The sequence below is a fragment of the Typha latifolia genome, chromosome 7 (assembly GCF_019914945.1).
Source record: "Typha latifolia isolate L0001 chromosome 7, TyphaL0001v2, whole genome shotgun sequence".
Classification (NCBI taxonomy): domain Eukaryota; kingdom Viridiplantae; phylum Streptophyta; class Magnoliopsida; order Poales; family Typhaceae; genus Typha; species Typha latifolia.
Window position 1 is genome coordinate 4,449,619 of NC_133092.1, and position 14,108 is coordinate 4,463,726.

At 34.9% G+C, this 14,108-nt stretch overlaps 1 protein-coding gene across 8 annotated transcripts; it reads left to right on the forward strand.

The window, feature by feature from the left end:
• The first annotated feature begins 204 nt into the window (after positions 1-204).
• LOC140792524 (ubinuclein-1) lies at positions 205-13,417 on the forward strand. Of its 8 annotated transcripts, none has more exons than XM_073143583.1 (13): positions 205-804; positions 2,158-2,247; positions 2,394-2,486; positions 3,864-3,940; positions 5,221-5,821; positions 6,388-6,487; positions 6,613-6,719; positions 7,688-7,774; positions 7,910-8,035; positions 8,250-8,393; positions 8,734-8,781; positions 10,792-10,893; positions 12,608-13,417. In XM_073143583.1, exons 1-13 carry the CDS (start codon positions 490-492, stop codon positions 13,100-13,102), a joined length of 2,385 nt encoding a protein of 794 aa, XP_072999684.1. In that variant the 5' UTR covers positions 205-489; the 3' UTR covers positions 13,103-13,417. The 8 variants fall into 8 exon arrangements, with proteins under 8 accessions (XP_072999684.1, XP_072999688.1, XP_072999689.1 ...); XM_073143587.1 differs by having other exon boundaries at positions 8,253-8,393; XM_073143588.1 differs by having other exon boundaries at positions 6,391-6,487.
• The last annotated feature ends 691 nt before the right edge of the window (positions 13,418-14,108 follow it).

Below are 14,108 nucleotides of genomic sequence, written 5' to 3' on the forward strand. Positions count from 1 at the left end.
TGTTTTAGAGATGGCGAAGGGAGAAAGAACCCATTTGCTTGGCCTTTTTACTTAGAACGAAAGCTAAGTTATAGGTTAGATAAATATACTAGGTCTCCGTGATATATATGTTATAGTTAACTAAGCCAACTCTTCCAAAAATCTAAGTCTTTCTATGCAAACAATATATATATATATATATATTGTTTGCATAGAAAATCTAATAAATATGGATTATAAGACCCAACTATTAGTGGTTTAATATTTGAAGAATATTCAATAATTATCATTGCGTGAAAAATCTGATGTACTGCAGTTAAGGCTCTGGCATCTGCGCAATCCCGCGCAACCTTCTTCTCTGTTGCACGAGTTGAGACTTCCCCTAATCCCTCTGTTCCCCTCGACCCTTCCCTCCGATCCCCAAAAACCTAGCCCTCCTCCTCCCCAAAACTCTCTCCTTTCTCGATCTCGGATGCCCTAGTTCCCCAATTCGCAATTCCCCCAGCAACAATGGAAGAGGATATCAGCAAGGCACCTTCCGCCGCCGCTAGGGTTTCACCGGCCGTCTCCCAATCAACTTCCCGTCCTCCTCCTCTGCCGTCTTCTTCCTCCAATCCTCCGATGGACGAGCATCCCGCGGCGGCGCCGCCGGTTCCGGCGGCCGGCAGCCGGAGGCAGCGGTTTAGTGTGGAGCTGAGGGCAGGGGAGACAACGATCGTGTCATGGAAGAAGCTCCTCAAGGAATCCAGCCATGGGGGTGGGTCGCCCTCTCAACCCAGGGGAGCTGAGGCGGACATCGGGCCTGTAGTTGGTCCATCGGGTTCGGTAGGGTTCCATCACCTTTTCTCGATACTAGTTTTGTATCTTTTTTGCGTTTTTGTTAGATTGGTGATTGAATGTAATGGAGGTTTTTAGGGATTGCTTCTTTTCTGGATTTGCTTTTATGTTCAATTGTGTTTCTTGTAATGATTTAGATTTATTCCTTTAGTTGCATGATCTTATTTGTTTCTCAACTTTGGTTCATGGCCCAGGAAGAATTAAGTTATACAATTGTTGATTTTTTTTTTTTTTGGGTAGCATTCACTTGCGCGGAACAGAACTGGAATGTGTCTTTTTCTAGTGAAAGAGGGAGATGTAATAGTTGGTAACATGATTTACACGAGGAATGTGGATCCGTGTTAATGTGGAATGCAGAGGAGTTTGGGTCATAGTTCGGTCCATCTGGTTCAACACATCACCTTGATATTCTATTGTTCCCATGTTTCTTAGTTTCATTTGAATGCACATAGTAATTTTGACTAGGTTATCTTTTGATTCTACAGGTCGCTTCTTTCATATTCGCCCATATTAAAAAATTAGTGGCACTTTAGTGCTTTCCATAACCTGGATGAGGTTGAGTTGCTGCTTTAGCTGTCAGTGTGATGTCATCTAGCTTTTGGTTCGTGATTATGGATTAAATTGTCGTTTTGGTACTTCCTGAGAAGAATTAGGTCAGATAAAGAGATTTAAATTTCATTTGGTCGGATTTGTGGTATAAATGGAACTATTTCCTCAAGCATGTGTTCTATGTAAGAGGATATGTTAACTACGTTGGATTTTGCTGGTGGTGAAAAATGCGAAGTTTAAGAAGCATGGATGGAATTTTAGCACCCTAATGATAGTGAAAGATGGAAAGTAAACTATAGGTAAAACATGGGGTTCACGAGGAATGTTGAACCATTCTAAGTCATAGATCCTACTATCTGCTGTAGTAGAAGAAGATTAATTAAAAGGTGGTCCAGACCCCCTTAGTAATAACAAGTCTTTGTTAAGATAATAAATCTGGATAACTTTTACAGTGGATTAAAGTGCTGACAGGATCAAGGATTACCCTGAATTTTAAATTCATAAAGTTGAACCTTAAAACAATCATGCTATAAAGTTTTACACACTTAGGATACCTGAACTTATGTGCAATTATTGAATTGCCTTTTTTCTTTGACTTCTGATCTACTAACATAGTAATACCTTTTCTGTTTGTTCTTATCATTTTCCAAATACATGGTTAACATCTTTGTTGGCATCATAATGTTTTATCAAGCTTGAATAACAATATGTTGTATTTGGAATACTATAGATTTTTTCATGATTTATCTACTTAAAACAACATTCCATGGCTATCTTGTTTTGACTTAACAGGTTAAACCTGAGGAAGATGACTTAAATGAAGAAGTACCACCTTCAAATCGGTTTAGTGCAGTTATTGAAAAGATCGAACGCCTTTACATGGTAGGAAATGCATTACTCGACTATCTTTCTATTACACTTAAAATAGACAAAAATGATGAACTGAAGCACTGGAGTACCCTTTTATGTCAATCTATTTGAAATGTAATGAATGGATTTGAGCTATTTTAATTCTATGTTGAATTTAGGGCAAACAAAGTAGTGATGAGGAAGAACTTGATGATGTTCCTGATGATGATCAATATGATACCGAGGATTCTTTCATCGATGATGCTGAATTGGTTGGTTTTAAATCTTCTCGTTCATCTTGAGTTTTCTATTCTGTGTCATTCTTCAAATATAGTACCTCATTGGTCAGTGGTAAAATTCTGAAATACTAAAGTAAATTGACTTCCAGTATTAGTCACTCAAATTTTTTGTCAGAGTAATCCTTTTAGTAAGTGATTTGCATGTGTGTTTTCACTTAAAGTTTACTATCACAAGTTATTACAATGGAGCATAAAATTAGGCCTAGCACGCTCCTCTTGATTTTGGATGATATGCAATCTTTTGTAGTTCTGGGACAGTCTTACGTGCAACTTGCCTACTGGTTAGTTTACTATTACATATTCTCAGTAAATTATAGCTCAAGTTTCTTGTATATACTTTGAAAATTTGGTTGCCCAATAAACTGGCAAGTTCCTATAAGTTATTATTTATGTGAGCATTTTATTGTTAAGTAGGTTCACGAAGTATATGTTGCATTGTATTAACCAAATCATGCTGGATGGAATGGAGTAGGCAATAAGTAGCTTAAATCCATTATTTGTAATGCCAAGCCACTTTTGCAGTGTATCTGTTTCTCTATTTTATCTCGCAATTTTTACCGTACATTTTATATCTTGAGAGGTAGAAATTGACCCATCTATGATAAACAACACTTAGACGAAATATTGTTACAGTTCCACCCTGTTAATAGTGATTAGCTTTAGTTGATCCTGCATGCTGTCAATTTTTATCAATATCAGATTTCCTTGAATGGAGATTATATTCAAAAACTTTATTGATCTTTGATGGAGATATTTCCACTTCTGAAGTGGGTTGGATCACCTAGAGCTTATAGATGGAGTTTCTGGCCTGTGATACACATTGGGAAAACATTGAAGACATTATTAGCATGCATCATACACTATCTGTTTTGCCTTTTGAGTTCAATATTTCAACATCTTTGTTATTTTCTTCCTGGTTTCATTACACAATTTTGAATCATCTCCTGTACATGATATAAAAATAAAAAGGGAGGTATTATTGTCACGAACTGCTGTAGCATAACCTTTATCTCTGTATTTTTTATAGTTTAAGAAATTTAAAAGTTTATTATCCTCATGAGTAGTTTAACTTTTACGTTTTGTTTCAATAGCTGGTGCTATTTTATTATGTCTATAAATGTTAGATGCTATTTTATAGTTTAACAGTCAGACAATGAGTATCATGGAACTTCTATATTTTTGTACTATCTATTGACATAAATGTGACGAATCTGCTAACATAAAAGTTCTGACTAGACAATACTGTTATCAAATTAGATAGGTGAGTCCACCCTTTTTTCAATTGTTGACGTGTTTTCTTGTTAAATAATTATCATTTCTTTATGTTCACTGTACATTTCTTATTTGCAGGATGAATATTTTCAAGTTGACAAATTGGCAACTAAGCACAATGGTTATTTTGTCAATAAAGGGAAGTTGGAACAGATGTAAGGCTCCTCTGAATTGTTAGAGTTGCTCTTATGCTGGCATAATTGCGTTATTTTTTTTATGAAATTATTAGTGATCTTTAGAGTAACCTTGTTTGGAAGAACTTTTTTATCACTAACAATTGAAAAGTCTCTGAACTAGGTTGGTTGCCGTTTAAGTGGCAATATTTCCTTAATTCTTTGTACTTGGTTATATAGTTCAACTTTGTTATCCTCCATTTAGATGGGTTTTTATTATGAACCATATCTGGACCAATCAGGACGTAAGAAAATTATAAAAATTTAGGTAGTGATAGCCTCTAGCCTCGTAAGTTAAGGTTCTAATAATTTTGGTTTTACGTAAATTGGAGGTCAGGATAAAAAGATATAAATAAAATAGTAGAGGAATGTTAGAATGGGACAGATCGATAAATATCCGCCGTTCCGACGGTCATCGAAAAGTGACGAGCGGCCAAAAGTGGCGGTGGACGGTCGTATAGTAGGGTGGTTGCTGAAGAAAGGTGGTGATTAGGGTTTGAAAGTTTTGGAGGTTCTACGACTATTCACTCATAGAAAGGTAAAGCTGATCTAACGACTATGATAAAATAATAAATGACTACCTTACATATGGCATAAAGCTACTTTACCTATGTGTTATGAGCTAACCTAGGCCTTTATGTTAATAATTGGGCTGCAAGATTGGGTTTCGAGCTCATTATGGCCTGAAAATTTCGGGTGGGCTTTGGCGATTTTCGGGCTATTGGGCTAGATGAGCAGTCCTAGTCATGAACAATGATTCATATCTCCATCTGATATCATTTTTGTCCAATACTTAGGAAATGAATTTATAGTTGGTTTCTGATGTGGCTCATTGGTCTCATTTTTGTAAATAGTAAGAAGATTTTTATAATTTTTCTTACTTATATTTCGCCACTTTTCAATTATGGATAATCCAATGAAATCCTTTCTGTTACCACATATTTTTACAGGGTAAAGAGTGGTTTTTATTGACTTGCTCCTGCAATCATGTAGTTTTGTTTACTATGTTTCTTAAATTGTTTTGACAATATTTTACCATATTATTAGGTAGAGGTCTTAGAAAATTTCATTCTTACCTCAACCATTAATCTTGTTTATCAAAATCTTTTTGATTTTTGTTTTAACTAACTAGAGTGAAATGAGTTACAAAATTCACTTGGCATTTCAACTGATTTATCCTAATTTTATACAATGGTGATATTAGATATCATTAAGTTATGAAAAAAAAATCATTCTTTCTTATACTTGATGCATTTTAGCAGTGAACCTAGCTCATCACCTAATGTGGCACCAAAGAAAAGGAGAAGAAAAGAGACAACAAAATCTCATCGTGAAAAGGACTTGGGCCATGCTGCTGGCGAACAGTTAAATGTGGGCGATATGCGAGTGAAGGCTGCTCCAAGGAGTGGATCATTTATGGGGAAGAAATTGTCAAGAAAAATTCAGGCACCCCATGGTGCACATTATTACGAAGAGAGCAAACATGTGAAAAATAAAGCAAATGCCCATACTGGAGCCTATGAAAAGAAGTCTGCTGATTTTCCCCTTAATACTGAAAATACAATATATGCAAAAGTATCAAATAAGGATGTGGCATCACTGCCTTCCGAGCCAAAGGATTTTGATAAACACAAAGCAGGAGCTGCCCATTCTAGAGATACAAGAACAAGTGAATCGTATGATTATACATATTCAGTATCTCGGGACAAAAGTGCATCTTCTCAACTTGATTTTCAGTCAAAGAAGTTGCTGAATAGTGAAAATGTTGATGTTCCAACTAAAATACGACGGAAGGAAAAATATGGAGCTGGTGAATATGCTGACACGAGTATTTCTGGAAGTATTTATCCTATGCAAGCAGTGGTAAGTATCCACTGTGTATTCTACAGCAGCTTTCTGTTTTCTTTGATTAAGGTATTTGTGGTGTGAACTTCGGAAATATTCCAACCTATCTTCCTATGGAATATTTGTTAGCTATGACAGCACATCATAAGTAAAAAATGAGTCTTCCTGTTGTAAGCTTATATGGGTTTATCTTGGCTATTGGGTGTCAAAGCTCTGATGCATACTGCCATACTGAACTTCTGCTTCATTGACATCATTCTCGATGAAGCATTCTTGCATGATCCATGAACAGAAACTTGCAAATTGTCATCCAGGCCCGTTCACAGTGAAATGGTGAATTTCTGTGGTTGGAGTTTAACCCATACCTGTACATGTTACCCCGGCACACTCCCCTAGAGAATAATTGAATGCAGAAGTACCTATTGAGTCGGTGATTGTATAAGCAATTGTTTGCATGTCTATGTAGTTCTTGATATGTGTTTAAAGTTTTAAACTAGATAGCTAAAAGCCTTAATTGGATAAACTTTAATTTATATCATTTTTTATGACTATCGTATCTGTTGTTCTTTGGATTTCTTTTGCAGCAGTCATCATTGGCAGGGGTTAGAGAAGGTGCATCTATTAGACCTAAGGGCACAACACTTGAGCGTGCCATCCGCGATCTCGAAAAGATAGTTGCAGAGTGTAATTTCTCATCCATTTACAATTCTGTTATTATGATTAAGAGTTGCCTTATGGATTGCTAGAGGAACCGAGTACATTTTTTTTTAATTTTTTAATTTTTTATAAACTTCAAATTTTCCTTACAGTTAGGCCACCAAGTCTTGATGCCCAGGAAGTGGATCCTGCCTGTCAAGTTAAAAGGAGATTGCCTCAGGAAGTAAAGCAAAAGCTCGCTAAAGTTGCAAGATTATCGGTATTCTTCTGCTCAACCTCATTTCTAGTCCCAGTGTCTCATAGATGTGTCTATCTATGTTTCTACTTTTTTCAATTTTCAAACTAGTGAAACTCGAAAGTTCTTATCCTTGTGTTTTTTTTCTTAAATCTATATAACAGTATTTAGTGTTTAGAGGTTAAATTAAGCCTTTTATTTTCAGTAGATTATGCAAAACGTGGTCCTTTGCTAGTTTCTGGGTTTTGGACTAGACTAGGACACACCAAACCCGTTCTCTCTGGTGGGTAAAACCAATTTTCAATTGGTAGGAGAATTGCACCCATTGTTAGTTAACAGGTTTACAAGTATTTGACACTCATCTGTCAGATTGAACGAATGGAATTGACTAGAAGCGTAAAATTGGATTTCAGACATTAAACATGGATGAGTAGTTTAGTGAGAGATCAGCGAATATGGAAGTATTGGGCAAGATAGTCAAATAATTCAGTTTTTCTTAATAAATTAAATCTGTAATTGTGATACACTTCTAATTTTTTGCGTAATGCCTACTTCTCCAACACAATTCTTTGGTAGAAGGGGCCCGACACACATAATCTCTGATTCTTAGTAGTGGCATAATATTAGACTATTAGATGCTAAACCACTTTTTGCTAAGGGAATTCTTATCGAGTTTCCTTTACTTTGTTTGCAGTCTGATCATAAGCCAAAGTGCCAAACTGCATCGAACTCTGTTTACTGTAGTGATACAATGTTCACTCTTTTTTTTTTATTGACACCAATTTAGTCCGACAGTGATCTCAACTCCTAAGTCGTGATAGCTTTAATTCACCGTATCAACTAGCAGCATTCTTTGCACAATATTTTATCCCATGAGCTTTAAAGTCTAAGAACATTGGGACAAAGTTTTCCGCCTATATCAAGAATTTTTTCCTGCCAGACTTTCTAGATATCCTTGTTGGTCCATAATAATAAAAGTTTGATTGACGCAGGCAAGTCAAGGGAAAATTTCAGAAGATGAATTAATTGACCGCCTCATGGGTATTCTTGGTCATCTAGTGCAGCGCAAGACATTGAAGGTAATTCTCGAGTAACAATACCTTTATTTGGTATGTTACTTAGATTTACTTTGACTGATTGCGGTAGGATATTTTAGCAGTTTTTGATTGTCATTCTGAAATTGTGATAGACTAATCCGATAAAGTTTGTCGCAGAGAAACATGAAAGAAATGGTTGAATTAGGTCTTTCGGCAAAGCAACAGAAAGCAGGCAGATTCCAACAAATAAAAGGAGAGATCAATGAAATGATCAGATCACGCATTTCCTACGTAAAATCCAAGGTACCTTATTATGATAGATCATCGTTGGAACTTTGTTAATGCCTTGTTATATTGATGCACTTTAACAAGTTTCCTATTAACTCTAGAAACGTTACTGTTGGACTTTGTTTAATAAATGCATGCATCTTGAAAGCTGAAATTGAAAATTTGTTGAAAAGGTTTTTCATTATTCCTCTTCACTATGCATTTCTCACTATTTATTTATTTGTTTTAGCAGGCTACTGAGCAACAGGATGGTTCAGCTGAAAATTTTCAGGAAGTTGCCAGTAATGATGAAAGAAGATCTTTAAAGGGAAAGTATAGTATGGATTCTGCATTGGAAGACAAGATCTGTGATCTCTATGATTTGTATGTTGAGGTACAATATAACATAAAAGATAGCACACGCTCTTTTGTTATAGATGACCATGATGACCATGATAATTCACTATCATCATCATTAATTTTGTGGAAATAGGGAGAGAAATGAGTTCATGACCAAGAGTATGTTCGAGATGGCATTGTTTTAGTAGAAGATTAGTTGTGGACCTTGTGGTAGTTATTTCCAAGCTTTTGTCATGTTCAAGATTACTTATACTTGTCTATCTGAAGCTTTTCTTTGTTAAGATGTGCGATCATTTTTTATTTCTTAGCCTATTAAATTTGTTGCACTGTATCTATAAATTATCTCATCAATGTCAATCTGTATTGTATCTCAGGGAATGGATGAAGACAAGGGCCCTCAAAGTAGGAAGCTATATGTTGAGGTAGTTTCTCCTGTTTTATCTCTATCATCAAAAGGGCATCACATTCTTTGATGCATATTTATGATGGAGTTGTTAGTTGTTAGTTGTTACACTATATAAAGTTGATTCAATTACCATACTTTAGAAAGTAAAACTTTGCAAGCAAAACAACATTATTTTTTCCTGGACGTCTTTCTATTTTTTCTTTCCCACTTTTTTTGTTTTAAACATTTGATGGATTCCACACATTTTTGGATTTTGGAAGAGCTGGAAAAATGGATGTATGATGACTTGGATTAGGATGTTCCATGGAGATTGTAAGACTTGCGTCGTGAAGTTTAGAGCTAGATTGTTCCTCTTCTGATTTGAATTTTCTTTTGATTCTAGTCTAATTAGGATTGTATTAGGGATCTGGTGTGTGAGTAGCAGTTTCGATTTAGAATCAATTGATTTGGTCTGGTTTTGGATTTATTCTCATCGAAAGAACATAAATTTGGGTTGTTTAAAAGGTGTCATTTCACTTTCCTGCCCCACCATCCCCCATCCAGAACTGGCTGCATCACAATTGGATTTCCGCAAGTCTGCCCTTTTTGATATCTCTGTGGCCAAACCATGATTCCCTGCACGAGTTTCAGTACCTCTGTCAATCATGCTGCACCAACTATTTGTTCTTCTTTCCTTCAGAATTGGATCCAAATGACAGAGAAACCTCCTATATAGGCCACATTAAAATGGTCACCTTTCATAACCATCATTGGTGATATTGCTATCCTGTACCTTTCTTTTGCTATCAAACATTGCTGCTGATCTAAGACAGGGTATTAGATGAGAATCTTACTGATTTCATGTGGGAATTTTTTGTTTAAGGTTGTTTTCAGATCACACCAAATGTTATATATGGTGAATTTTCCTTGTGAATCCTTTGGCTCGGACTTGAATTATTGCTTCGGTTTTCTAACCTCTGCTAATTATTAGTCTCTTATTCTCAGCTTTGTTTAGCATTCTAGTTGCTTCTAGAGCAAAGACTTGAGACTAGGCACACCATTTAAAATATCATGAGCAGTTAAATATTTTGATAAGTTGCCTATTATAATAGGCTATTCACTTAATAGTCAAAATAATGATCCTTTGTTTTGACTTTGACAATGCATTTGCGAGTTGGTTTTCTATAGTTGAAGAATGAATAAGTGTGTAGGTAAGATGAGGGGTTGGGGAAGAGAGATGAAGAATTGAGGATCTCAATGATTTTCAACGTAGTACTAATTCAGCAAAGGATATTCATGTCTTACTTTTAATATTTGTAGTTCTAGTTTGCATTGGTGCCCACGGAGGAAAATTCCTAGCTTTGACCCTGGTTCTAAGTCAAAGGAAGGTAGAAATATGGACCTGCGAAGTTGAAAATTGAAGCTATCATTTGCATATAGAACACTCAAAATGCCATTGAACCAGAAGATCTTTTGTGATATCTTCCTTCTGCACATCAAGTAAAACAATTTATTAGATGGCTTTTAAAGTTATTACAAAGCTTTTGAAACTACCTATATTTTAGAACTATTAAAACCTATGAAATCTTGGTCTTTATATAGGAATAGGAACAGCTAGCTGAGGATAGCATCTCCGCACTATCATTCATAGAGAGTAGCACAACATCTACACACGGATTAGTTGAGTGGATTTTCACTTTTGTATTCATCACAACATATTTAGATTTTTAGCTGACAAGCTATTTTGTGTTTTACTCATTTGTTTGTTATCTGGTGCTTAATTATGCGACTACAAGCTGTTTTCCAACTTTTTGATAGTTGATAGAGATTGTGATGGAGATGGCTGTATCTTCTGTTTGTGTGGTGTAACATTGATTTTGTACCATTAACTGATGATGGGCTCTAGTCTAATCTATATTTTATCAATTATCATATATATATATATGTGTGTGTGTGTGTGTGTGTGTGTGTGTATCAATCTGTGCACAGGTATACTTTATCATTGCAGCATCTGATCCTGATGAAATTGACTCATTTCTGTTCCCAGCTGGCAGAGTTATGGCCACATGGCTATATGGATAATGTTGGAATCAAGGATGCTATTTATAGATCGAAGGAGCGTAGAAGGGCATTATACAGGCGTCATAAGGTCCTCTTATCCTCATCCATCTAACATTATCAGTGCATCCATTTATAAAAGAACTCAAACACAAGTGTATGCATATATCATTCATATATATATATATATGAACATTGTAAATAGAATCTAAAACTAGTGGATAAGATCTACAAGTTCCAAGAATTTTTTGTCACAATTTCATCTCTCTGACATATATTGCCTATGCCATGTATGCATTTTCATGCTGTTAGGTTCAGTACTACGTAAAACAGCAAAGACAATAAGATTTTTAAATATATGATTCTTTTTGTGTATGCATAATAAACCTTATAGATCATATTCAATGCCTATAATTTTATTTTCGATCTCTATGATTAGTTTTGAAAGTGTCTCTATCTGTTATGATGCAACATCACCATAGCATAACCACAATGTATATGCACATGTAATACCTATCACTGTTTTGAGATAAATCTTTTTTTTTTTTTTGTTGAGATAAACCTTTTCTATTTTGATATATTTACATATAATGTTTGTTTTCTCCCACATGTATACTAGTGATGTATAAAGAATTTTTCTTAGATTTATATTGTCTATTATGTTTTTAAGGTTCTCTAAACAAAATTTTCTTTTAGCTTTTCAGATTATTCTGATTTCATGTCATTGTTGAAATATTGAGACTGGGTGCTCGTGAATTCCTTAATGCATTCCTATGTCTTAATTTGAATGAGAGGAAAAGTTGGCTGTTTCTGTACTTGAAACTTGAAAGCATGTTTTCTTGATTTTTATTAGTGTTGGGCTTAGCTTCTATACTATTAGGGATTATGTGATAATTCACTGCGACTATCTTTGTTGGAAACGACAATATTTCAAACAGAATTGGACTGCTGAACAATTAAAGGGTTAGTCTTAAATGACCTAAAGGCTAATAAGTGAAAACAATTCTGCTAGAGGTCAGTTCACATAAAATGTTTCAGTATCCTGTCAATACTTGATACAAGAGTGTTTCTTAAGTATGCTTCCTGTACAGGAACAACAGTGAAACTGTTGAATTCAGAAGATAATTATTCATGAGAATATGATTTACTTTGGTGGACTGTATCCTTTGGCTTGATGGGCAAATATGTTGATGATTGCTACTGATTCTTTCTCTATATGATATAAAGAATTTTTTGAAAACTGTCTGATATGGTTAAACCAGCTCGTTGAATCTTGACTTAGTGTATCTTGTCTGTCCTGATGTACTTAAATACTTTGTTTCATTGAAACTTGAAACCTGTGAACTATAATAAAACAATACTAATTTTGGGCAGTTATTCAGAGTGTTTACAATATTATGCATAACAAATGTAGGCAATAATTTATGTCCTGCTTCAGGTATGCTGAAACTCATACTGAAATAGAAGCACACCTTTCTGAGCTTGTTGCACTCTTATCTGTTTATTTAAGAGTATCTATTGGATCATTCACATTTGTGCATTTATGTTGATATATGAGAACATTAAGCATTCTTTAAACAAAGTCAAAAGGAACATAACTTTATGTTTGGGATCTTTTCCCTGGCTTCCTAGATGATCTATGGAAGAGTCTGTTGGCATACATTTATGTTTTCCACTTTTTGTTCGAGTGTGTCACTTTTTTTTGTGTGCATACAGTACCTTTTAGGATACTTAGTATGATTAGTTGCTACATCTATTTGTTTACAGAAGCTACTGTTAATGTGCCGTCCTTAATATTTGTGTAGGTTCGTGATGCTGAGAGGATTAAGAGGAAAAGGCTGGCTTCGGCAGTCAAGGTAGAAGATAGCAATCAGGCTGCTCAAGTACGAGCTGCACACGAGAGACCAGTAATTGATTACAGTGGTCAGGTGATTGTTTCTCCAGACAAGCTTATAACCAATCAACCACTTGCTTCAATAGGCAAAGTGGTTGATCCCTCTCCCCCCTTGAATGACTCAGCACAATATCAAGGGTCCAAAAACATCGACAAGGTTAAAGCAGGTAACACTATCACAACTCCTGATGAGGGGAACAGAAATGTTGTTGATGTGAAGAAAAAGATGAAGAGGAAATCGGAATCAGACTTGGGAGAAATACAAGTTCATCCGGCTAAAATTCCTTCTCAGCATACTATGGAAAGGCAGAAGTCTCACAAGCATACTGATGAGACAAATGCAAGTAGCGAACCTAAAAGTAGCATTCAGATATCTGGGCTACCAAGTTCTGACAAATCAAGCTGATTTGGGGTGGCAGTATAGCATTTAAGTAATGTTAATTATGGTTCTTGTTGTTCTACTTTCTGAATCATTATCTTAAAATGAAATAATAGATTTCAGATGCCCTCCCCAACCAATTCTTTTGTGAGCAACCATTTGATGTAACCACAGTACCCGATCCAATATTGAGTGCTAGAGGAAGATAATACATCTCTGCACTATCCGTTGAATTTTGTTTGGGTATGTTGCTGATTATCATATGTAGCCATGTTCTGTACATCCATCTGTTTCAATCAAGCAGTTGAGTAATGCTAAAGATGGTCAACCTTGTGCAGTAAAGCTGTTCAATTTGTTTTCTTTTTTGGAGGCATGCAACCATTCAAGGTATTTAGATATAGCACGGTAGGGCCCTTATATTTTTTTGTCTGAGATTAAGCCCCCATTTACTTATGGAATAAGAGTAGAATATGTATACCTATTCTAATTTTTAATACTAGAAAAGAAGAGCTAATACTAGTATAAATTATTTTAATAAAGTAATAATATATTTGATGTGGTTGATATTAAAGTATTGAGGAATAATAAAATTGTATTGAGAATTAGTGATGTTTTAGTACCCTTGGGTATATGTTAAAGTAGTAAAAGTAAATATTATCTTTTAAAATAATTTTTTTTAAATTACGGATTTAAAATACTCTATATAAGGATATAGGGTTATAAGTATATATTGTAGAGAAATAATTTTACACTTTATATAAGATAACTATGCACTAGATGATATAAAGAAGCACTATAAGGTAATGTGGAGTTATAAGTCTGCACTCTATATAAAATAATCATGCATTAGTAGAAATAAAACGACATTGTAGAATAATGCGGAGTTATAAGCATGTATTCTATGTAAATAATAATGCACTAAGTATATAAAGAGACAATAATGTGGGATTATAAGCCCACATTCTATATTAAATAACTATGTATTAGATAATATAAAAAAAACACTATGGGATAATGCGGAGTTATAAATCTG